General features: G+C 43.8%; 1 protein-coding gene across 2 annotated transcripts in view; it reads left to right on the top strand.

Annotated features, from left to right (window-relative positions):
- Positions 1 to 26,556, top strand: part of LOC134945236 (palmitoleoyl-protein carboxylesterase notum2-like) — a 157,596-nt gene that overhangs the window by 87,333 nt on the left and 43,707 nt on the right. For both annotated transcript variants that reach the window (XM_063934398.1, XM_063934397.1), the window contains 6 exons: positions 10,326 to 10,704; positions 10,780 to 10,832; positions 11,263 to 11,358; positions 14,508 to 14,568; positions 17,672 to 17,730; positions 23,475 to 23,574. In XM_063934398.1, coding sequence (XP_063790468.1) covers positions 10,397 to 10,704; positions 10,780 to 10,832; positions 11,263 to 11,358; positions 14,508 to 14,568; positions 17,672 to 17,730; positions 23,475 to 23,574 — 677 coding nt within the window. In that variant the 5' untranslated portion in view covers positions 10,326 to 10,396. The remainder of the gene's footprint in view (positions 1 to 10,325; positions 10,705 to 10,779; positions 10,833 to 11,262; positions 11,359 to 14,507; positions 14,569 to 17,671; positions 17,731 to 23,474; positions 23,575 to 26,556) is intronic.

Below are 26,556 nucleotides of genomic sequence, written 5' to 3'. Positions count from 1 at the left end.
CTCAGTCAACGAAAGCTACCATGCGCCGGCGCACTGCGGCGCCGGCGCATGCACAGTTCTGACCCGATCGCTGCGCTGCGACAAACTGCAGCGAGCGATCGGGTCAGAATGACCCCCATAGTCTGAAAGATTATGGTAAAGTTTAGCGGCTTTTATATCAGGCTTGTGTCTAGTCATTTTGTGTCTACGACACCACCTCCTATACATAGTGATATTCAGATTAAGATTAAGGCGTACTGTAAATTAAAAATGCTGTAATTGATGCAGCTCCTCTGTTTGTCTCTTTTTAAGGACAAATGCTTTATACAATAGAAACCCTGTGAACTAAACATCAAAAAGATCTATAAACAAACAACACAATATATATCTGAAATCAAACTTGTTGCATCTGTTTATTACCAGTTTAATATTTTCTCTAGATTTATTTTATAATGTGTGTTTGACTAGAGTCAGAGCAGCCTTTTGTGCCCCCAGGTTTGGAGTGGGTGGAGAACACCAGTAGCCAATCAGATCATCAGAATGTTCCCAGCAACAGGAGATGAGCACGCTGGTCTTGTGGAAGGCAGAGATCTATCCCCTCATGTGGTTATGTGAGCCTTATATGTTGTGGAAAGGGGATTTTTAATGGTGCAGTCACATTATGGGGTATATTTATTATTATCGATAATTAGAATTTCTTATTGCCGCTATTCGTACAGTAATACATTAAGGATTACCACAATGTATCAAAATACACATACAGGGGCAGGGGCTCCGAAAGTGTGTAAGAGAGGAAGTCATCGCATTAGTGATCACTTCACTTCTCTCTTGTGACCCTGCAGCGTTACCTCATGTGCAGCGGCCAGTGCCGGGGAGGGTTCCTACTGAGCCCTCTCCAGGTCATTTCTGCATTATGTAGCACATAGACACCATCTGAAGACAGCATTTGCCGCAGGTACCAAGTTGCTTATTAAATCTGACAGCACAGCAACCCCCACAGAAACATGCTGCTGGAAATGTCCTTCTAACGTCCTGAGGATCTTTATTATTTACAGGTACCCACCAAAAGTAGGTGTTTATGGGAGATACCCTACCTCCTAAGTAGCATGTACGCTATTGTATCATTTTTAATCATTCTATGACTTAATGCTGACCATATGCATCCGTTTAGTGTGCAATCCATTATGTCATAGGGAAAGGCAGCACATGGGAGCCAGGTGGCTGTAAATAGAAAGGGTTTTATGAGATCAAACATTGCAGCATCTTTGTCTTGTTTTGCTGCAATATCAGTCAAACCCCCAACTAGAAGGTGAGATAGTGAGAATATATATACGTACATATTCTCACTATCTCATCTGTTCCTCACTTCACAGAAAAGCGCCATATGGGGAAAATTATTCATCATAGCAGCTGTTTTATATTGTAACATATGGTGACGCCATTGTCTTTTGTTATAGAATAGTATGCAATCTAATACCCCTTTCACACCGCAAACCCAGGTCCGACCCGGTATTTTGAATCCAAGTCAGACCCTTTCACACTACACTTTCAACCCGGGTTATTGCAGGGTTGGCTCCTTTTAACTCAACCCGGGTCAGCAGTTAAAACACCATGGATGTAATTTTAAACTGACTTTTTTTTGGCTCAGAAAGATGAGGTGTCAGAAGGGGACAAAAGGAGAGGGTGGGGACAGCTCCCAGCATTGCAGGAGTCATGGCTGACTGAGTTATGTTTTTATACTTAATTGCATCTTTAACTGTTCCAGTAACATACCTCCCAACTGTCCCGTTTTTCACGGGACACTCCCGTTTCTTTGGGACTGTCCCGCTGTCCCACCCACGGGCTGCAGTGTCCAGTGGTGGTGGTGGGGGGGGGCAGTTGGGAGGCTCCTGTCACTACTGCTCTGCCTAGCATCAACAGCAGTGAATAGACACTGTGCGCACTGTGTCACAGGTGACAGAGGGGGCATGCCAGCGGCTCAGAGAGTGCTGGGCATGCCCCCTCAGTGACGATACAAGGGGGCATGACTCGCAATCGCAGCTCTGCCACTAGACCACACCCCTTTCATATAGGTCACACACCCTTTTTGGGCGCACATGTACGTAGCGCGTCCCAAGGTCCCTCTTTGTACTTTTAATAAGTTGGGAGGTATGCAGTAAGCTGCCTAGCAATCTCCGCCTCACCCCTAATTGTGTAGCAGGGCTCAGGCTGCTGACATCATCAAGGCACACAAAGAACAGCCAATCAGCACTTTTACATGAATGCAGAGTTGAATTACCCGGGTTGGACACTTTAGAGTGCACATTGACCCGGGTCCACCCCGTGTATAACACTGCTTTTGTACCAGGTTGAAATGCTGGCTCAACCCGACAATATCCCGGGATATATTTGCGGTGTGAATGGGGTATATGCTGCATGTATTTCCTGTAGTATCCCTTTCAGACATATGACCCGGGAATTTCCCTGCTTCAGACCCAGGATTTTCTCTTCAGCAAAAACCCAGGTTTTTCTACAGACCCCCTTTCACACTACTCCACAGACCCTGGTTGGCCCCTTTCAGATATAAGCAGTTTTTTCCAGTTTTGAGCGCATTCTCATCATTTTAAGGGGACGGTTTGCAGGCACACAATAATGAGGTGATGCAAAGGGGAGGGCAGGTTATAAATGGACTGGGTGTGGTGCCCATAATGCATTGCTGGATTGCTTGATTCATGGCTGACAAGCATTTGTGTAGCATGGAGAGTTTGCTGTGCTGGAGTTGCTGTTTTACACAGCAAATGATGCTCTCATGAAGATGCTCACCATGTTCTTAAGCTCTCTGCTTCCTCTCATGCGGCTGTGGCGTCTGTTCCTCTCCAGCTGCCGCTGATGAAGTCATCAGCAGGCATCAGGTGGCCCTTCCTGACCAATGAAAACATTTTTTCATGCGGCCAGAGAGCAAATTCCCGGGTCGCCCCTTTCAGACTTAACCCGGGAAGCCAACCCGGAAGAAAGACCCAGGTCAACTGCAGTGTTGGTGACCCGGTAACACGTTCCCGGGTCAGTGCCATTCAGACATACCAAAATCTCAGGTTGATGCGCATTCATGTGCAAAATCCTGGGAATTTGGAGCATGTCTGAAAGGGGTATTATACAGAGGTTGTAGACAACCAATATTCTTGCTCACGGTGGTTCAGTGATGTCACTTGTTCATGGTGGATTGGCAGGCTCAATATTAGTTCATGTAAGAAACATGTTTTTGCAAAGTTACTTCAGTTTCTATCAATTTTTTTTTCCGAGGATAAAGATATTAAAGCAAGTTTGGAGATAATGAAGAGGTGGAGAATAACCAGCTAAATAATCAGTAGGCCAGTGGTTCTCAAACTGTGTGCCGTGGCACCCTAGGGTGTCTCGGGACATTTACAGGGGTGCCTTGGATTGGTGGTCCAAGACCAATTCAAATTATTTATGGTCAATGTAATAGGTTAACCAGTTCTGGTGGTTGTCAATTAAAATATGTGGACAAACAGAAGCAAATTTGTCCCTCACCACACAATTTAACCTAAGGATGACATATAAACACAATTTACTTTTAATTAATTTTTTTTTGTCAATTTCTCAATAAGAAACTTTGGGCCTAGAGGTGCCATGAAAGGAATTCTGATACTCTAGGGCGCCGTGATTCAAAAAAGTTTGGGAACCACTGCAGTAGGGTACTAAGCAAAAGCTTTAGTTCATTCAACGTAAATGTCTTTTAAAATTTTAATATTTGTTAAATTACCTGTATCAAGGGGCTAATTCAGGTTGGATCGCAAATCGGTATTTCTTTTTCATCCACTAGGGGTCACTGGAGTACTCTTGGGATATGGACGGTTCCACTGGAACTAGGCACTGAACAGTTAAACTTTGACTATATCTCCCCTCCATATCCCAGAGTACCTCAGTGTTTTTTCGGTGCTCACAGAGCAACTAGGCTTATGGAAGTGGATCCACAATTATTTATTTTTTCTTTGATTATTTTTGGAAAACATCCCTTTCCCCCTTCCAAGAAGGCGAGGGTTTGGGATAGTGAAAGCTGCTGTTGCAGCTGTGGGTGTCGGACCTCTCTAAAAAGAGCTCCCTCACTTCCACGTGCAGGACACCTGCAGTAAAAGGCTGACAGTGCTTACAGAGAAGCCCCGTCATTGCCCTCACCACAGGGTCCAGGTATGTTGTTTGGGGCGGTCAGCTCATGCTGCCGCCCCGCTGTGTGGGATTACTGTGTGTATTTGTGCCGCGCCGCTGCCCGCAGCCGCCCGCCGCCGCTTCCAGCGCCGCTGTGTTAATGTCTCTTCCGCTGCGCTGAGCCACGCTGGTCTTTGGAAGCCGCTCCACGTGGCATATCGTCTGCTTCCGGAGGGCGCACAAGGCCGGTCTCCGTGTACAGAGTAGCGGTACACGGAGCACAGGGGAGAGGGGGAGGCACACTTCTTTGAAAGTATGTATGACCTAACACAGAGCCAGCAGCGCTGTATAGATAAGTAACAGGAATGGCATATATGCATTTAAGTATAATCTGCTACATAGATTAATGTTTGCACTTTGTGATATTCTGTGAGCATGGGGACATATATAAACCATGCTTCCTGTTTTTCCTGTTTCTTTTCAGAATTTCCTGTATACATCTCTCCACCATTGAAGGCGCTGGGGTGTTAGGGGGATTTTGGGATCAGACATATTACTGGCACATTTGGCCAGAGATATAGAGACACCTTAGTGCTATTTACTGAGTCGCGCAAGTTGTCTGTCTTTGTATTTTTTGTATTGTCTGTCTGCATGAGTAAGGCACCAGCAATTACTAATAAGCTGTTTCCCTGCCATGTCTAAAACATGGATATACACTCACTTCTCTTACTATTATTTATATCATAACTGTTTATAATGATATTATCCTAAAGTCTGCTATTCTGAATCATGGCCGTGGCAGCCAAATACTGGCTTTGTTCACTGTTGTAAAGTAAAATATGTTATAACAATTGGTCAGCACATGGTGCTTATAAAACAGCATCTGTGGAGCACTGCAAGCATTGTGAGTTCAGGTCTCACCTGCAGCAGCTTTGGCTTAATTCACTTGGCCACACCACACTGGATACGCCCAATCTCATCTGATTTTGGAAGCTAAGCAGTGTTGGGCCTAATTAGCCACCTGGGAGTACAAGGTGCTGTAGGTATTTTTTAATCTACAACCACACCACACTGGATACGCCCAAACTCATCTGATTTTGGAAGCTAAGCAGTGTTGCATATTGTTTGCCATCTGGGGGAGACTGGTGATCCAACTAGATTGCATACTAATGCATGCTAGTTTAAACTGTTAAATAAAAAATAAAAAAAGATACATTCTGGTAGCTCAGTTTGGGCTTACACTATCAATATAAACCTACCATAGGTTTTACAGTCATGATAGCTCTCCAGAGCCCGCTCACAAGAGCGCGCTCCTGGTGCCGGCCACTAGATAGGGCCCATTAACTAAGCTGTGGTTATGCAGCAGTCATCTCAGGTTTTAAGCCTGTGTGAGGTCACATTTAGTTTCAGACTTCTAAAAATTATTATACCTCTGTATCAGGATGTATCTGGATATATGTATATGGATATATAATATATATGTGTATGTATGCATATATGGAATATATATATATATTTATTAAGGTCTGAGTATGTGTGAATATACATTGTTGTATGTATGTGTAGATATATTTATATATATATATATATATATATAATATGCTGACATTAAAAATCTAGTTTTGCAGTAAGCAAGACTAATTGGTCAGCACACAGTGCTTATTAAACAGTATCTGTTGAGCACTGCAAACATGGTGAGTTCAGGCTCACCTGCAGCAGCTTTGCTTATTGTTTTTACAGGTGGCTCTGTAGCCAAGTGGTTAGGCTTCCCGGCCACAGTGAACATTGTGATTGCATGGACACTGGTTCAGATCCTGGTTTAACAGGTGTTTAAAAAAAAAAAACATGGTAGGACACCATTTTTTAACGTTACTTCCTGGTTCTTTCCCGGAGGTTGCTGCCCTACAACACTTAGCCTCTGGAGGAGCGGGGTGTTGTTAGGAGTTTAATTTATTGATTGTTTTTGTACAGCATGACTCTACAGGAGTCGGTCACACAGTGTGTCGGACAAATCGAATCTGGGCCAGTGGCGCAATGTATACCGCATCTGACTACGGATAACAAGATTGTAGGTTCGTCTCCTACCTGGCTCGTTTAAGTTGCCGTGATCATATAGCGGTTAGTACTCTGCGTAAAAACTGCACAGACAGACCCTTACCGGTCCTCTTTGGGGGGAATGCGGGGGCATGTACTGCCTGAAAAAAAATAATTTTTTTTTTTACTGTTTCAGTTAGATTGTTGCGGTCGATTTGCCGCCAGCCCTCATAGCACCAGGCCAGTATGTCAGGTTCTCAGCGAAGGCTGAACAATTTTCAATGAGAGACAATTGCAATTATTGGGCGTTTAACTACCTATCGGAGTGTACCCTACACAGCAGTAGGGCTGTTGCTTCGCCCTGCTTTGGTAAGGGTTTGAGGTAACAAGGCTGTATTGGCAGGACACTCCAGTTCAGGTTTGCCCTAAATAAAGACCACCTTACACTTCTTGCTGCCTACAGCTTCTTTGGATGTTGGCAGTTGGTTCTTGCGTTTTCAGCTTCGCTAGTGGCGCATAACGTCCACTTTGGCTACGTTCCTAACAGGCGGAGTCGGATTCCAAACGAGATAGATCGCAGACCAAGTGGGGGGGGGAATCTGATTTCCTACCATTGTCTACGCGAATTCCTGAATGATTCCGTCTCAACGACTTCAATTCCTAGGTATGATTCTCGATACGGTAAATCAAAGAATTTACCTACCCGAACAGAAAGTACAGGTCATTCGTCATCTGGTACAATTAGTACCAGATGTGCTCAAGCCACGCACAGTCTCGGTTCATTTGTGCATTCGCCTATTAGACACAATGGTGGCGGCTTTCGAAGCGCTTCAGTTCGGAAGACTTCACTCGCACAGTGGTCGGGCTCGCATCTGCAGATTTACCGCAGGGTGAGGTTGGCTCCAAGGGCCAGAGTGTCTCTACTCTGGTGGCTCAAAGTACAGAATCTAACCGCAGGGAAACGGTTCGGCGCCTGGAATTGGATAATTCTCACGGCGGATGCGAGTCTCAGAGGTTGGGGAGCTGTAGTTCAAAATTATCAGCTCCAGGGTCTCTGGGCAGGTCATGAAAGATTGCTGTCTATAAATGTCCTGGAACTCCGGGCAATTTACAATGCGCTACGACAAGCAGTGCACAGGCTGCAGGCTCAGGCTGTTCAGGTGCAGTCAGACAATGCGACGGCGTCGCATATATCAACAAACAAGGAGGAACGAAAAGCCATATGGCAATGCGGGAAGTAGCTTGAATCCTCTATTGGGCCGAGTATCACCAAATGATATTGTCGGCAATAGTCACTCCGGGAGTGGACATCTGGGAGGCGGATTATCTCAGCCGTCGGAATTTTCATCCAGGAGAATGGGCATTAAATCCAGAAGTGTTTCACATGCTGGTCCAGGAGTGGAGTTACCCGCAGGTGGACCTGATGGCATCTCGCCACAATCATCAAACGCCCCAGGTCGTGTCCAGAACGAGAGATCCAAAGGCAGTGGCGGTGGATGCTCTCACAATCACGTGGCCATACAGTCTCGTGTATCTGTTTCCACCGTTTCCGCTGCTCCCTCTGTGGCTAAAACGGATCAAAGAAGAGTCCGTCACAGTTATACTAGTGGCGCTTCTTTGGCCTCGGAGAGCTTGGTTCTCGGATCTCCGCGGTCTACTCGCAGTCGGTCTTTGGCCGCTCCCACTACGTTCGGACCTGTTACAGCAGGGTCCGTTCCTTTACCCTGATTTAGCGCGGCCGCGTTTGACGGGGTGGCTGTTGAGACAGCCCTCTTAAGAAGAGAGGGCATTCCAGAATCGGTTATACCAACCATGTTACGAGCTAGGAAGCCGGTTACGGCAGCTCATTATTACAGAATTTGGCGTGCCTATGTAGGTTGGTGTGAAGCTCGGAAGTTTCCAACATCATCTTTTAAGTTATTCCGTCTTTTGTTATTTCTACAGATGGGGTTAGATGGAGGTCTGAGTTTATCCACACTAAAAGTGCAGATATCGACGTTGTCAATTTATTGTCATAATAGATTGGCCCTATTGCCGTCGGTTCACACCTTTATGCAGGGTGTCCTCAGAGTTCAGCCTCCATTCACTCCACCTACTGCGCCATGGGACTTGAATCTGGTTTTTAGATTTCTTACAGTCTTTTTATTTTTGAACCCTTACAACAAGTGGATATTAAATTTCTCACTTGGGAAAACAATTTTTCGTTTAGCCTTAGCGTCAGCAAGGTGTGTTTCAGATTTGGGTGCTTTGTCGTGCAAGCCACCGTATTTAGTGTTTCATGAGGACAGAGCGGAACTTCGGACGAATTCCGCTTTTCTACCAAAGGTAGTGTCATCTTTTCACATCAATCAACCAATAGTAGTTCCTGTGTTAACAGGAGTCTCTGGTAGGTTGGATGTGGTACGCGCATTACGCATTTATGTATCCCGAACGTCGACAGTTCGTAAGACGGATACGTTGTTTGCTCTCTATGATGCTGCCAAGATGGGTTGGCCAGCTTCTAGGCAGACCTTATCCAGTTGGATTAAACTGACCATACGTCAGGCTTACCTTCATGCTAGGTTACAGCCGCCTACATCAGTAACAGCTCATTCCACACGTGCTGTGGGAACGTCATGGGCAGCGAGTCGTGGAACTTCTACGACACAGCTTTGCCGGGCGGCTACATGGTCTTCAGTGCACACGTTTGTGCGCTTTTACAAGTTTGATACGTTTGCGGCACCAGCATCTAGCTTTGGCCGCCTGGTGTTACAAGTGCCAAACAGCTCTCCCGCCCACGGGGGGAAACTTTGGTACGTCCCAAGAGTACTCCAGTGACCCCTAGTGGATGAAAAAGAAAATAGGATTTTGGTACTTACCAGATAAATCCTTTTCTTTGAATCCATAGGGGGCACTGGACGCCCACCCAGAGCAGTTGTTACCTGGTTGTGGTAAGTGCAGGGAATATTATAGTAACACATTCTTACCGACTGTTTCAAATTAGAAATTCTGTCGGGTTGGTGTCAACTGTTAGTTGACATTTTTTGTTTGTGTCAACTTTATTGTTGTCCGTTTTTTGGTTATATGTATGTCTCCATTGTCAACCTCTATAGCTCCAGTTCGGCTCAGTAAAAAAACACTGAGGTACTCTGGGATATGGAGGGGAGATATAGTCAAAGTTTAACTGTTCAGTGCCTAGTTCCAGTGGAACCGTCCATATCCCAAGAGTACTCCAGTGCCCCCTATGGATTCAAAGAAAAGGATTTATCTGGTAAGTACCAAAATCCTATTTTTTGCATTTGCCCCGCAGGCGCAGTTCCCGTCCTGTGCATGTGCCCGCATTTACAGTCATTACGAATGATCAGGTAGAGGCGTTTGCGGGCAGCAATGCTTTGTTGTCAAGACGGAGCGTTACGGAGGTGACGGCAGGGAAACTGAGGCGTGGCGGCGCAAATGTGGGGCGTGGGTGTTATCGGGGTGGCTGCGTGATGTCACACGCAGCCGCTCCAATCAAAAAGATGCAGAGAGAGTTAGATTCTGGTGGGTTATTTTGTTTCTGTGCAGGGTAGATACTGGCTGCTTTATTTTTAGACTGCAATTTCGATTTCAGTTTGAACACAGCCCACCCAAATCTAACACTCTCTGCACATGTTATATCTGCCCCCCTGCAGTGCACTTGGTTTTGCCCAACTGCTAACAAATCTGCTGCTGTGATCAACTCTGAATTACTGTAGGCCCGAAATGTGTTGCTCTTGGAAGATGTGCATTGCTTAACTCTGCATAATGAGTCATATAAGACTTTATCTACAAGAGCTAGAAATTATAGCTATACAAAACAAAAGCATTGTGCATAGTTGCACTGGACAGCAGATTCAGATTGTAGCTTTCCAGAGTGTAGTTCTCATTAACCAGTTACACATTTCCAACCACCTTTATAAGAATCCCTGCACCTTATATTTCTTATGACTCCGCTTTCTATCCTCCTGTGCTGTGATACAGGTGGGGCTGATGGCTCCTCCCAGTTTATCTGGCTGTTTTGTATTCAGTATGAATGTGAGAAAATCCTGGCAATTTTGCTACATACGGCTGTGACCCTTTTTGTAGTGGTGTAGATGTTTTTTAAGGATCATACTGATCTGTATTGTTAAGTAACATAATTTTGTAAACATATCTATTATGTCTCTTGACAGGATTCCTTTTGTGCTATATATATTGGAATCTTTGAAGTACAAGGCCAGTGTAAGAAGATATAAGGAAAACTATGAAGCTTATAGCGTCTTTCCTGATTTTGCTAGTTGTGAACAAAGTGATGCCTCAAAATAAACGTGCAAATAAAGTTAGTTTGAAGACAACAGTTCAGGGAAGAGCAATTCCTCAGCCAGTCCTTGAAGAATTCCCTGTGTCTATCCATGGAGTATCTCCAGTTAACCTATCTTCACTGGAACATACATTGGTTCTATCAAGAGGCCCAACACTGGCACCGCTGCATGAGCAGAAAGCATCTGAAGACATGAAGCTCCACCTGCTGAAGAACACATTGGTGACCTGTAATGACGGGACCACGGCAGGGTAAGCAGCTGAATAGAGCTTTTCACCAATGCAATACAAGTGATAACTTATCTCCTCTCTGTCTTGTATACCTAGGTATTACATACGAGAATCCAAAGCAAACAAACGATGGATAATATTTCTTGAAGGTACTGACTGTTTTTTTTTTTTTTACTTAAAGGGGAAGAAGTATCAAGCCTTGAAGAGTGATAAAGTGAACTTGACCAAAGCAATCCATCATCTTCTGTCCCTTATCTGGCACAGTTTTAAAAATGGCAAAAGCTGACTAGTTACCATGGGCAGCTTCTCCACTTTATCTCTCTCCAAGGCTCGATACACCTTCCATTAAAGTGAGATGTCATCTTCAAAGTCTAAGCAGCCATTTTCTGGCTTGTGGTAATAGTCACAGGAATGCAGCCTGTCAATTCAGTAGGAGCCTGTGGCATAACCTTCTAATGAATTGCAAGGTCACAGTCCCATGAATATTAGTGTGTATGTGATAACAGTAAACCATCAGATGTGTGTAATTAATTGGTATATTTTGTCTTATCAGCATGTGTTTTGTTTCCCTATAAACAGGAGGGTGGTGTTGTTACAGCAAGGAGACTTGTGATGTTAGGTATAGGAATGCCAAGCGTTTAATGAGCTCCTCAGACTGGCCAAAGACCAGGAGAGGTAAAGTTGCATAACTATAGTATGCTTCAGGTATTTTTTGTTGTAGATGTGTAACTGTCTGTAAAATGCAAATAGCTTTATACATACAGATGATATCATCTTTGTTGCAGAATTTCATTCATTTCTTCGGCCAAATAGATAGATTGGTGTTGTCCAACTCCTTAGCTATGGAGAAACACATTTTAGCTTTCTTCCTTTTCCCAATCAACCCTGTCATTAGACTATTAGCCCCAAAGATTTACTACATTGCATTATAAGCCCCTGAATAATAATATTAGCCTCCACAAACTCCACTTTACATTAATAGCCATTGCATTTAACAAAAAGAGACAGCATATGAAGTGGTCAGCCAATAACCCTGGTCCCTGCCCTTTACTGACAAACAGGAAGCAGGACCAGTAAGTGCAGGAGGCTGCAACAGCAGAACATATAATATAGGGAGGAGCTAACCATGGGAATAGCTTCAAAGTTTAGGGCTAGACCACTTTAGACTGGGATGACACTGATAAACTTTAGAACAAGAAAAGTGGCTGCGCTGTGTGTCAGCAGCTATATAAAATAGAGAACACAACGTATAAAATGTAAAGAATTTATTCTCTTAATCAGTATAGTTATAAAACATGTAGGTTAATAATACACCTATATCTGTCTTAGGTGATATAAAGGTTCAGCCGTGTGATAAAATGGCTATCCAATATATTAAATCCTAATTGTGCAATAGGGAGGGAACAGGAGAATTTGTAGATGTAGTTCCAGATAAATGTAAACATATACTACCTCTCCGGCAAGGGCTGGTATAAACTTGGCCGGGCGTCCCCGGCTAGTGAGTCCTGCGTTGCCCGATGTTCTGCACAGAGGAGAGGAGTATTGCGGTGCCCAGTGCCGAGCACCTCCAAATAAAAAGAGATGTATAATCGTCTCCTGTACTCCTGATCGCCAGCCGGCGATACCTTTGATAAAGTCACGTGATCGTGACGAAACGCGTCAGGACTCCGCCTTCCATACACCTGGTCCAGGTGAATTAATCCTGTGCAATCCACACAGCTTCTCTTCCATCCAGCTGACCGGCTGACCACGGCAAGAAACCGCCTTTGACTCTCCGACAGCAGCTTGCCATCACCGCCGGCCAGCGATCACGAGAACAGGAGACGACCGCACATTTCCTCCTGGCGGCAGGTACTCAGCATTGGGTTACCCACCTTTTCGCTCCGCTGTGCAATCACATTGTGCATTTCAGCAGCTTGCTTCATCGCCGGCTGGCGATCAGGAATACAGGAGACGATTATACATCTCTTTCTATTGGGAGGTGCTCGGCACTGGGCACCGCAATACTCCTCTCCTCTGTGCAGAACATCGGGCAACGCAGGACTCACTAGCCGGGGACGCCCGGCCAAGTTTATACCAGCCCTTGCCGGAGAGGTAGTATATGTTTACATTTATCTGGAACTACATCTACAAATTCTCCTGTTCCCTCCCTATTGCACAATTAGGATTTAATATATTGGATAGTCATTTTTATCACACGGCTGAACCTTTATATCACCTGAGACAGATATAGGTGTATTATTAACCTACATGTTTTATAACTATATTGATTAAGAGAATAAATTCTTTACATTTTATACGTTGTGCTCTCTATTTTATATAGCTGCTGACACACAGCGCAGCCACTTTTCTTGTTCTATAGTCTTCCAATCCATCTCACATAGTGGTGTGGCAAGCGCAGTGTCTCAGGAGCCTGTTGTACCTTAATTTGTTGGCTTTATTTAAATGATTGATTTGTTTGAGGCGCTGAACAAGTAGTTTTTTTTTGTTGTACTGATAAACTTTAGTAGGCCACATCAGGGCCTAGTCCTACAGCCCATACTCCACATGCCAGTTAACAAAAAAAATTGTGGGATGATCAGAATTGTTTTTTATTTAAAAAAAAAAAAATGCCAGGTGGACCATGATGTCCTAGAGTCAAACTCCCTGTGAGGCTTTTGGCCAATCCAATATCACCCCCTCCACCATGTACTCCATTCTGATTATGCATGCATGCTGCAAAACCTCACGTGTATCAGCTATCTTCCATCACTTTAACTATCCTGTAATTGTGGAATGCTCAATCTAGCAAACTGATTTGAAATTCATGACCTCTTCCACTTAACAACCTCAAACTTCTGACAATAACAAAAGCGTGGCTCACACAATCATATACTGTACTGCCTCACCTACCGGCATTTTACATGTTGGTCCCACACTTGGTGAGCTTGGACTCTTTGTTTCCCCACACTGTACACACTGTCCTGCCTATTCCTTCACATACGTTACCATTTCTTTAAATACATGCTGTCCAACTTTTCAGTACATTCTCTCTGTGTGTTGCTGTGAATATCTGACCGGCTTCTTAATTTCTTCATGTATTGGCCACTGGAGCCAGAGCCAGACCTAGACAAACTAGGCAAATGCCAAGGACATTTGTATTGCCTAGGGGCATGCCTTCCAAGTCTACAGCTGGCTCAGCTTGACAGTGGGCAATGGCGTTTCTGTGTGACGAAACGCGTTGGTAAACCTGATAGTGATCTCATATTCAGATAAATTAATCCTCTTACAAATATTTTGAACTTTACCTATATGTATTCATCATTGTGTATGTTTTTTGTCCCATTCCTTTAAGGAGATTTGTACATCAATTACTTTTAGACTTTTTGTTAATAAATTTGATTATTCATTTATATACTGTCATATCAATTTATACTAGACACCGGTGGTCGCTATACCCCCCATCCCTCTTTTTTGCTAACTTTACATTTCCATGGAATTACCATCCCTGTATATTTGGGGGTCAGCAGATGCCCTGTACTTTTGGGAGTATCATTATACACTTATCTTACCCATTGCTTGTTGTTAGTGTCACAAGTGGTGCAGTATTCTCTCTTTGCACCCATATATATATATATATATATATATATATATATATATATATATTATTATTTTTTTACCTTTAAAATAATTGTACAAATGTACTAGTACAAGGAGAAATCAATGGTGTGTTGCAGATTGAATGTCAACTTATCTTTCACATATTGCAAACAGGTCTTGACGCGGTTCTGTCTGCAGTATATGGCATATTGGTAAAATATCTCTGTTGTACTTATTATTGGCAGGCACTGGAATTCTGTCCCCCAGGCAGAATGAAAACCCTCATTGGTGGAATCTAAACGCAGTGTGAGTCTGTTGTGACCAGGCTAAGTATTAGCAACTGACCAGCAACATCACCTATACGCTCCACAAGATTTCATCCTAGGGTGTAAAAATATAGTAATATGTAAACGCTTGTTTTATTAATTGTATTATTGATCGTTCTACATGGCAGCCTGGGGTTACGGAAATCTGTGAAATTCTTTGGCTGATTTTAATATTCAGTAGCCTGAGGGGTTACAAATGCAAATCACTTTTGATATGCAGGAAGGAATTTGTGGTGTGTTTGAAATGGAAAACATATGATATCCCGGCAGATGGGATGCTGGTTCTCAATATACCGACAGCGGCATCCCGTCTGTTGGAATCCCGGCAGCGATTTCCCTCGCAAACTCGCTGCGCTTGCCACGCTACAGGCCTGGTGGTACCAGCCGGATGCATTTCACTGGCTGTTGGGATTCTGGTGTCGGTCTCCTGAACGCCGGGATCCCGACAGCCGGTATATTAACTGCATCCCTTTGGAATGCCAAAACTGAGCCAAAAACCTTCAGGTTCTGGCCAGTGAGTTTTTTTTTTTTTTTTTTAAATGTGTGCACCACAGTTTAAGGAACTTGTGCAGCCAAAACATAATAAAATGATACACTAAACATATGTGTTTCATTGACACTATTTACCATTTCATTAAGGAACCCAAACAATGAATAACATTTTTTGGGGGAACAATTACTTAATGAATTTATTACTGGAGGCAAAATGATAATAAGTAATAACAAATGTTTAATTACACAATTAATGGGACCAATACTTTTTTATGTTAATTGGGGCAGTATTTATTAATAATGGAGGCACTAATTGAGGCACTACAAATGCCAGCATGCACATGCTTCTTTCCATGATTAAATGATACAGCAAAATGTATGTTAAATCTTAGATACTTTCACTTATTTTGGCCATTCTGATGCTGGAGTGTAACAGTTACGCTAATAAATACATTCCTTTTAATGATATATGTGTTAATGAGATGTCTAATGCAATTTGGAATAGCTGTAAATCCCAGTTAAATATTTTAATTCCATAACGCTATGGCACTAAATTAATATGCTGCACTCTTATTTTATACATCCATTTTGCCTGTAGACCAGAGACCTGTTTCAACATAGGCAGAATACCACCAAAAAACTCCCTTCCAAATGTGATAAAGAGATTTAAAAAAAATCCCCTTAGGGTATAGCTTAGAGTGGAACACTGTAATTCTGCATATCTGCATGCAGGAGGTGCTTTAATATAGATAGACTGCTCCAATTGGGATTCTCCACTAGGTGGCTCTTCTCCATACTGATTGGCTGCTGTCCTGGACGGCTCGGCGCAGTCACCGCTCTCTCCGTATAGCCAATATATTACCCTAATTCTGCAAACATCGCCATGTTCAACCTGTGGCCCAGCTGATATATATTACGGGGTGTTAATGTAACCATTATACCCTAAGGCAGGCCTGGCCAACCTGTGGCTCTCCAGCTGTTGTGAAAATACAAGTCCCAGCATGCCCTTCTACACTTTTGCTATTAGGAAATGCTAAAACTGTGGCAGAGCATGCTGGGATGTGTAGTTTCACAACAGCTGGAGAGCCACAGGTTGGCCAGGCCTGCCCTAAGGGGTTTTATATTTTCTCTTTTTTTAAAAAATCTGTCCCATTTGGGAGTTTTGGCGGTAATCTGCCTATTTTGCCCACAGTGCAGACATTCTTACTCACTGATGCCATCTTATGTCACCAGCTGTGTTACTTATATTCACATGTGTTACACTGTCATGTCCCTTTTTTATTTCTTCATGTCTGTACTGTACCTAGGTCAATGATTGTATCCATGTGGGTGTGTGTTCTGTCTGGACTTTCTGTCAGTTTGGATTTACATTGTATTGAGCTTTGCCTAATCCTCTGAACCTTGTTTGTACTCTGTTTTGTATACAGTATCTGTTGTAGCTTACTGACTCCTGTTCAGTTTAGGAAGGCTTCTCATTGCTTTATGGCTTGGGAATGTATCACATGTATTTTACTGTATCACTGGCGGGTGCCTGTGGGCTTGTGCAGCTACTCTCTGATGATGGTTACCAACACAAGCTAGCTTCTGATTGGCTGACTGTGGACACTCCTGAAGCTGATACGTGTTTTCATTCATTGCTCATGCTTATATTATTTTGAAAAATTATACTTCCAGTTACAGAGGGTTTTTATTTAAGAAACCTAATAGCACGCACATTTTCAGATAACATTTTTTATTTATTTTTGGTTTCTTGTGCTTTTTGGTTAGATGTAAGTGTATATGGGCATAAGTATATAAGTAGACCTGACATAAACCTGGCAAATTCATATGGAGCTCAACTCAATTAGCTGTGACTTACTCGCAGGTGCCAGTAAGTCAGCTCACAGGCGAGTTAATTAGATTAACCCTATAGAAGTAAAAATACAATTTTTATGTGAAATGTATTTGAGGCCAATCCAGAATCTGGCCCATTAAGTGTAACGTTACTGTTTTGTAATCAAATAAAGTGACATAGGGGGTCATTCCGAGTTGTTCGCTCGTTATTTTTTTCTCGCAACGGAGCGATTAGTCGCTAATGCGCATGCGCAATGTCCGCAGTGCGACTGCGCCAAGTAAATTTGCTATGCAGTTAGGTATTTTACTCACGGCATTACAAGGTTTTTTCTTCGTTCTGGTGATCGGAGTATGATTGACAGGAAGTGGGTGTTTCTGGGCGGAAACTGGCCGTTTTATGGGTATGTGTGAAAAAACGCTGCCGTTTCTGGGAAAAACGCGGGAGTGGCTGGAGAAACGGAGGAGTGTCTGGGCGAACGCTGGGTGTGTTTGTGACGTCAAACCAGGAACGACAAGCACTGAACTGATCGCAGATGCCGAGTAAGTCTGAAGCTACTCAGAAACTGCTAAGAAGTGTCTATTCGCAATTCTGCTAATCTTTCGTTAGCAATTTTGATAAGCTAAGATTCACTCCCAGTAGGCGGCGGTTTAGCGTGTGCAAAGCTGCTAAAAGCAGCTTGCGAGCGAACAACTCGGAATGACCCCCATAATCAAATTTCTTCCATGCAGCTGTGTGATGTTTTCTTTCTCCCCTTCAGTTTTGTGCCGTATTGCTCAAGTGACGTCTGGAGCGGAAATGTGTCTAAATCTCAGAACGGTAATATATGTAATTCTGACGTCTGCAAGATCCCTTGTGTTCCGTTCCAAAGGGGACCAATCTAAGTACCTGACTAACGTTAATCAGTAGCTTTGAGGTTTATAGAAATGGATATATATGGACTATACAGTAGGAGCACAGGAATTTTTTCATATAAGTATTAAATACTTACAAGTATATGTCTATAATCAAACACAAATCTAGGGAAAAAAATCACATTCAGTCCAAAAAAGTGCATTATTTTGTGGTCAGTGGTAGCAATGACTAATGTAGAATTAGTCTAATGCCATATATTCTCATTTCTATTCCACAACAACTTCCTCCTGCTTCCCTGCTGTCTGTGCTGTATGAGCTTGCAGGGTCACAGCTGCCCTAAGCAGCCTTAGTGCTCAGCAAACCCTGCACATGAGACTAATAGGCCGCACTCACACAGAGGGAAGAGCTCACTGACCACTTTATACTGTGCCCAAGACAGCTGCGGCTCTGTCTGCCATCAGACCTGAATGCAGGGCTGCAGGGAAGAACTCAATAGGATAAATAAATAAACTGCATTTATACTGGGAAAGGTTTCAGATGATCATCACGGGCTCGCCACGCTTCAGGCCTGGTGGTGAGCGAAGCTTCTCGGGTGGTGGCGTGGACCCACCAACCGAGTGTGAATACCGGCATTTTAGCTGGCATTTTACAGACTATCAGGATTCTGGCATTAGTATCCTGAACGTCGAGATCCCGACAGCCAGTATATTAACTGCATCCCTGCTGAGTAGCTACATTTGCCAATTCATCACTTTGTGAAATCCAATATTTTCGGCATGCCTGTAAATTTGATCGTCATATGACATATGACCTCCCCACTTGACCCTATCCCCTCCCACCCCCTCCGCTACCTCTCTCTCTCTGCCTGCTCCCATCTTGACCACCTCCTCGATCTCTCTCTATCATCAGGCACTGTCTCCTCTGCCTTCAAGCATGCACTCGTCTACCCTATTCTTAAATAACCTAGCCTTGATCCAACACACTCTCTCCAACTATCGACCCATCTCTCTCTTTCCTTTTGCCTCCAAACTCCTTGAGCGTATTGCCTATAACCGCCTTACTGCCTTTCTTTCCTCCCACTCACTACTTGAGCCATTCCAGTTTGGCTTCCGTCCTCTCCACTCCACTGAAACAGCCCTCACAAAAGTCTACAATGACCTCCTATCTGCTAAATCCAAGGGACACTACTGTTTGCTTATTCTCCTTGACCTATCTGCTGCTTTTGAAACTGTAGACCACCCTCTCCTTCTCCAAATCCTTCACCCCCTTGGTCTGCGTGATACTGCCCTCTCCTGGCTGTCCTCCTACCTCTCTGACCGTTCCTTCTCTGTCTCCTCTCATGGCTCCACCTCCCCCACACTTCCTGTAGGAGTCCCCCAAGGCTCTGTTCTTGGTCCTCTCCTTTTCTCTTTCTATACATCCTCTTTAGGAGAACTCATTAGCTCTTTTGAATTGCAATATCATCTCTTTGCTGATGATACTCAAATTTACCTTTCTTCCCCTGACCTCTCTCCTGCTCTCCTTGACCTTTCTGCTGCTTTTGACACTGTGGACCACCCTCTCCTTCTGCAAATCCTTTACTCCCTTGGTCTGCTTGATACTGCCCTCTCCTGGCTGTCCTCCTACCTCTCTGACCGTTCCTTCGCTGTCTTCTCTCATGGCTCCACCTCCCCCACACTTCCTGTAGGTGTCCCCCAAGGCTCTGTTCTTGGTCCTCTCCTTTTCTCTCTCTATACATCCTCTTTAGGAGAACTTATTAGCTCTTTTGACTTACAATATCATCTCTATGCTGATGATACTCAAATCTACCTTTCTTCCCCTGACCTCTCTCCTGCTCTTCTCACTCGTGTATCCAACTGTCTCTCTGCTATCTCTTCTTGGATGTCCCAGGGCTTTCTTAAACTTAACATGTCTAAGACTGAGCTGATCATCTTCCCACCCTCCCGCACAAGCTCACCTCCCACAATTCTATTATCTATAGATGGCACTACTATCTCCTCTAGTCCCCAAGTGCGCTGTCTTAAAGTAATCCTTGACTCCTCCCTCTCCTTCAAACCACACATTCAGCACATATCGCAAACCTGTAATTTTTATCTCAAAAATATTTCCAGGATCTGACCCTTTCTCACCCAGGATGCCACCAAGACCCTTATCCACTCACTGGTCATCTCCAGACTGGACTACTGTAATCTGCTCCTGACTGGCATTTCTGACAAATACCTCTCTCCACTCCAATCTATCTTCAATGCTGCTGCCCGGCTCATCTTCCTCACCAAACGCATTACATCCACCTCCCCTCCCTTACTAGTCCTTCACTGGCTCCCCTTCCCCTTTAGAATCCATTTCAAGCTTCTCACACTCACTTACAAAGCCCTCACCCACTCCTCTCCCAGTTACATCTCTGACCTTATCTCCCTTTACACTCCCACCCACTCTACTAATGCACGCAGCCTCTCCTGCCTTCTGATTACCTCCTCCCACTCCTACCTCCAAAATTTTGCACATGCTGCTCCCTTTTTCTGAAATTCTCTACCTCTCCCCCTCAGTCTCTCCACCTCTCTACAAAACGTCAAACGGGCTCTCAAGACACACTTCTTCACCAAACCCAGCCGTCTCTCATCCTACGCCTTCTGTGGCCCACGCTCACTTTCTACCCCATCTGTGTCACCCCTGTCTGTGTGCTCCTCCTATTTAGAATGTAAGCTCTCACGAGCAGGGTCCTCTTCCCTCATGTGCTTTTACGTTTCTTACTTAACCTATCATCTTTTCAATACTCCCTTTGATGGCACCTAATCCTTCGGTTTTCTGCTACCCTGATACTTATTTTGGTGCTGTTTACTGACACAGCTATGTTTATATACCCTGTACTTGTCCTATATTGTATTGAACTATAATTCACTGTCTTCATGTTTTGCTTATTTGGAAACTCTGTAATACCCCTTTCACACCGCAGCTTGAACCCGGTAAATTGCCGATTTTTCAGGCTTCCTAAACGGTTCGAGCTGCGATGTGAAAGGGTCACCTTCAATTTACCGCTTTCAAAATACCGGTATTTTGAAACTGTAAAAAAGCAGGGTCCTACCCGTTTCAGACCCGTTTCATTGTGCAGTGTGAAAGGGCCTGAAACGGTATTTGCAAGCTCCAGAAGGTAATAGGCTGTCTCCATGTGTGATGTCACCAGGCAGAAGCAGGAAATAAACATTTAAAATGACAACCACTGTTTTGTATGGGTGAAACGGGTTCAGTGTGAAAGGTACCAAAACGGTAATGAAATGGTAATATACTGGTTACAACATGCAATGTGAAGGGGGTTTAACTGCTCAGACCCGTTTTAAGAACCGTTTAAAGAACCGTTTCAAAAGCAGGTTTTGCGATGTGAAAGCAGCATAATTGGGCGCTGCGGATCACATGTGGCACCTTATAAATATTAAATAAAGGATAATAATAATAATTAGCCTTTGTCTATGTGGCCATCTGTGAACTAGTCCAAGAGGTCCTTTAGATGTAAACTGTCCATTTCAACCTCAATTAAAGGGTGATGTATCAAACTTTGCAGAGGGACAAAATGGAGTGGTTTCCCAAGCAACTGTAACTGTCATTTCGTAGACTGTGCTAGATACATGGAGTCTATTCATGAAGCAGTGAAAAGAGTGGAGAAGTGAGCCTGTGGAGAAGTTGCCCATGGAAAACCAATCAGCTGCTCCGTACAATTGTACAGTATGCAAATTATAAATGTTACTTCAATGCTGATTGGTTGCCATGGGCAATTTCTCCACTGGCTCACTTCTCCACACTTTTCACTGCTTCATGAATAGACCACAGAAGCTGAAGGGTTATTTTGGGCAACTTCTTTACTGAATCTCTACCGAAAGCTTGAGACACCTCCCCCTTAGGGTCACATTTACTAATATTCAGGAATTGCTCCTGATAGTTATCATTATTAATTTCTAATTTCACATATTGCAGCAATAAGTAATTCATGGATGGAGCTGCAATAGGGATTCATCCCCACCATCTGTAAGATGTGATGGCTAATGCCACCTCTATACGCTACTGAGCATGTGTGGGTAACAGACTGAGCATGTGTAGATCTCCTGAAAAAAATTGGCATCATTTTGCCCATAGGCTACAATGGCTAATGCCATCGGGACTAAATGCTAGATAGTTATACTATTCCGAGCTTTGTAATTAAACCTCATCTAGTTCTGCTCTAATCATTTTAACATTGCTTTCCTATATCTTGCCGTTCCAGGCAGGAGTAGATGCTTGACTACGACGAGAGGTCCCCCCAATCGTGGTCCTCAAAGCACCCTAACAGTCCAGGTATTAAGGATATCCACAGCTGAGCACTGATAGTTAAATCCAATTGATTGAGGTACTATTTAAGTCACCTGTGCCCAAGCTTGGTTATCCTCAAAACCTTGACCATTAGGATGCCTTGAGTATCGTGTTTGGGAATCTATGGTGTACAATAAGCAGAAATATAGACAAAGAGACATGTACAGTACATAAATGCATATATTCCTTCCCCAACCGAACCTACCACCTACTCTAAATGAGAACCCTTGGGGTGGGGTGGGGAATTTAATTATGGGCGAAGGGGGCAAATTATCATTGCTGTGGCATTTGAACACTGGCAACAGCAGCGTGATTCGCCCCCTTTGCTTGGGTAGAGAGCACTTTTGAGCGAGATCCCCACCGCCATAAAGTATGGCAGTGTCGGGTGGATTCGCTGAGTGAATCTGTCTGGCACCTTATTGAATTCCCCTATTACTGTGAGACAGAAACAAGGTGTTTGCAGAGTTACCTTTTGTCAGTATATACACAATATTAATTTATCAATGTAATGTACTGTACATTATCTTATCTAACTGGTAATATATTTTGTCTTAGTATACAATTGAACCATATAATTCTTATAGTTTTATTTCTAATATAATAATTTTTTTAAACCTCCTAATGATAATGTGTGGAGTGTGGACCCCTTATTCAAAAGTAAAGCATTCAGTACCTTTAATACCAAGAAATAATGACACGGAGACTTGAATTTGGCAGAAAATTGTTAGCTATTTATTGTACCCTAACCATTAGAAAACCTGTAAAATGAAAATTTTAGTTAACATGCCGATTCAGCCGGCATATGGTGGCAGAAAAAAGAACGGCTATATTCAACTGACGATAACCTAAAAACATTAAATTTCCAAACGATCCTAATTTAAAACAAACTATAAAATAGGTAATAGGTGCCCGACTCAGACCCCCACGGTGACTACCCACCCTGATGGGTGATGACGCTGCCTCCGGACGGGTGGTCAAGCGGCCTTAAAAGTCAATGGAGGTGAGTGCCCCTAAACCACACCAAACTGTAAATCACTACAGCTAACAAGACAAACTACAACCTGCCGTTCTTTTCCGCCAACAAATAGCCAACGATAAAACCATACTAACAATTCAAAGCCAAGGCACTCCGTGCCAGAACCTCTACCAAACAGGGTGGGAGGGCGGGAAGGCAATTCAGCAGCAAGAGAGACCAAGCTGGCCTAGCAGTCCCTATATATACTGAACCCTCCCCTCGCTACCATGGGCTGTACTTTTCCTCACAGTTAGGTCCACCCCTCACAGGAGGTTTAACTCTCTCTATTCCTATGCAGTCATTTCGCTCTCCTTAGTGATGTATCACTAATATTTTCCTTCTTTATTTTCTCCAGACTATGCTTTCATGGGATCCATAATTATTCAGGAGGTGATTCGAGATTTGATGTCAAAAGGCATTAAACAGGCCAAAAGTGTCATTTTAGCTGGTTCAAGGTATTTATTTATGTATTTATTTATTATTATTATTATTATTATTATTATTAGCTTTAAAATTATACTATATATGTGTTTTTCTGGACCTCAGTCCTCAAGGCACACTAACAGTCCAGGTTTTAGTGATTTCCATGCTTAAGCACAGATGGTTAAATTGGTATAACTGAAGAACTAATTAAGTCACCTGTGCTCAAGTATGGTTATCCTTAAAACCTACTGTTAATGTGCCTTGAGGACTGTGGTTGGGAACCCATTATATATGATCATTTGGCACAAAGGGGGTAATTCTGAGTTGATCGCAGCAGGATTTTTGTTAGCAGTTAGGCAAAACTATGGCCCTCAGTCCGAGTTGTTCGCTCGCTAGCCGCTTTTCGCAGCAGTGCACACGCTAAGCCGCCGCCCTCTGGGAGTGAATCTTAGCTTAGCAGAATTGCGAACGAAGTATTCGCAATATTGCAAAAAGATTTTTCTTTGCAGTTTCTGAGTAGCTCGAGACTTACTCTTCCAGTGCGATCAGTTCAGTGCTTGTCGTTCCTGGTTTGATGTCACAAACACACCCAGCGTTCGCCCAGACACTCCCCCGTTTCTCCAGCCACTCCTGCGTTTTTCCAGAAACGGCAGTGTTTTTTCACACACTCCCATAAAACGGCCAGTTTCCGCCCAGAAACACCCACTTCCTGTCAATCACACTACGATCAGCAGAACGAAGAAAAAACCTCGTAATGCCGTGAGTAAAATACCAAACTTCTTAGCAAATTTACTTGGCGCAGCCGCAGTGCTAACATTGCGCATGCGCAGTTAGCAGAAAATCGCACCAATGCGAAGGAAAATAACAAGCGAACAACTCGGAAATGAGGGCCCATGTGCACTGCAGGGGAGGCAGATATAACATGTGCAGAGAGAGTTAGATTTGGGTGGGTTATTTTGTTTCTGTGCAGGGTAAATACTGGCTGCTTTATTTTACACTGCAATTTAGATTGCAGATTGAACACATCACACCCAAATCTAACTCTCTCTGCACATGTTATATCTGCCTCCCTGCCTGCAGTGCACATGGTTTTGCCCAACTGCTAACAAAAATCCTGCTGCGATCAACTCAGAATTACCCCCAAAGTACACAAGGGTTTGCATGGTGTTCTTTGTTTTTCAGCAATATGTGGACACAAAATATGTTTAATTCATAGAAACAAATTAGACAGAACTATATGAGAGTTGGAGTTATAGACTATCCATGTCTGCATGCTTTCAGTCATTGGCCCTCATTCCGAGTTGATCACTCGCTAGCTCCCTCTGGGAATGTATCTTATCTTAGCAGAAGTGCGAACGAAAGGTTAGCAGAACTGCACAGGAAAAATGTCATGCCGTTTCTGAGTAGCTCCAGACCTACTCCTATTTTGCGATGACTGCAGTCTGTTTAGTTCCTGGTTTGACGTCACAAACACACCCTGTGTTCGGCCAGCCACTCCCCCGTTTCTCCAGCCACTCCTGCGTTTTTGCCTGGCACGCCTGCGGTTTTTTAGCACACTCCCTGAAAATGCAGAGTTACCGCCCAGAAACACCCACTTCCTGTCAATCACACTACGAACACTCGAGCGACTGAAAAACGTTGCTCGAGCTTGGGTAAAACTACAAAGTTTTGTGTGAAAGTACTTAGCGCATGCGCGCTGCGTACCATGTGCATGCGCAGATTTGCCGCTTTTTCACTTGATCACTCCGCTGCGAAAAATGACAGCGAGCGATCAACTCGGAATGAGGGCCATTATGTTCAGTCAGTCATCTGGTGGGGACGCTGTTAAGTGAACCTACCTGGCAGAAGGCAGTGTGCAAACCTAATGGAAGGACATAAAATTGCCTTAGAAATTTTCCCTCAGCACATATCATAGCACGACTACATATGCTAACAAGAAGGTTGGATTTTATTTCTGCATGTGCATGAATTCATAGATAATTGCTTATTCAGTACAGAGAAAACCATACATGCAGCATATCAGCTACGGTGTACATGCAGCATATCAGCAACGGTATACATGCAGCATATCAGCTACGGTATACATGCAGCATATCAGCTACGGTATTTATGCAGCATATCAGCTACGGTGTACATGCAGCATATCAGCTACGGTGTACATACAGCTTATCAGCTACGGTGTACATGCAGCATATCAGCTACGATGTACATGCAGCATATCAGCTACGGTATACACGCAGCATATCAGCTACGGTATACATGCAGCATATCAGCTACGGTATACATGCAGCATATCAGCTACGGTATACATGCAGCATATCAGCTACGGTGTACATGCAGCATATCAGCTACGGTATACATGCAGCATATCAGCTACGGTGTACATGCAGCATATCAGCTACGGTGTACATGCAGCATATCAGCTACGCTGTACTTGCAGCATATCAGCTACAGTGTACATGCAGCATATCAGCTACAGTGTACATGCAGCATATCAGCTACGGTATACATGCAGCATATTAGCTGCGGTATACATGCAGCATATCAGCTACGGTATACATGCCGCATGTCAGCTATGGTATACATGCAGCATATCAGCTGTGGTATACATGCAGCATATCAGCTACGGTATACATGCCGCATGTCAGCTATGGTATACATGCAGCATATCAGCTGTGGTATACATGCAGCATATCAGCTACGGTATACATGCCGCATATCAGCTGTTGTATACATGCAGCATATCCAGGGCCGGTGCAAGGTATTTCTGCACCCTAGGCAAAGTTTCAGCCTAGCGCCCCTAATCTGCAGCACCCCCCACCTCCCGGAGGTATCTTTCTACATAGACAGAGAAAAGGGATGACACTCAAGGACTTTTAAAATGAAAAGATATATTGTAATATGTATAAATGTTAGGTGGCATATTAGGAATCGATAGGACGCTGAGGCCAGTTTCTCCAATGTGCTGTGCAAACCCCCCCCACCCTCTGTGGTGCCGCAGAAACCCCATGGGC

The sequence above is a fragment of the Pseudophryne corroboree genome, chromosome 7 (genome assembly GCF_028390025.1).
Source record: "Pseudophryne corroboree isolate aPseCor3 chromosome 7, aPseCor3.hap2, whole genome shotgun sequence".
In the NCBI taxonomy this organism is placed as follows: domain Eukaryota; kingdom Metazoa; phylum Chordata; class Amphibia; order Anura; family Myobatrachidae; genus Pseudophryne; species Pseudophryne corroboree.
Note: the sequence above shows the minus strand (reverse complement) of the source record. Positions and strands in the feature narration are given on the sequence as shown.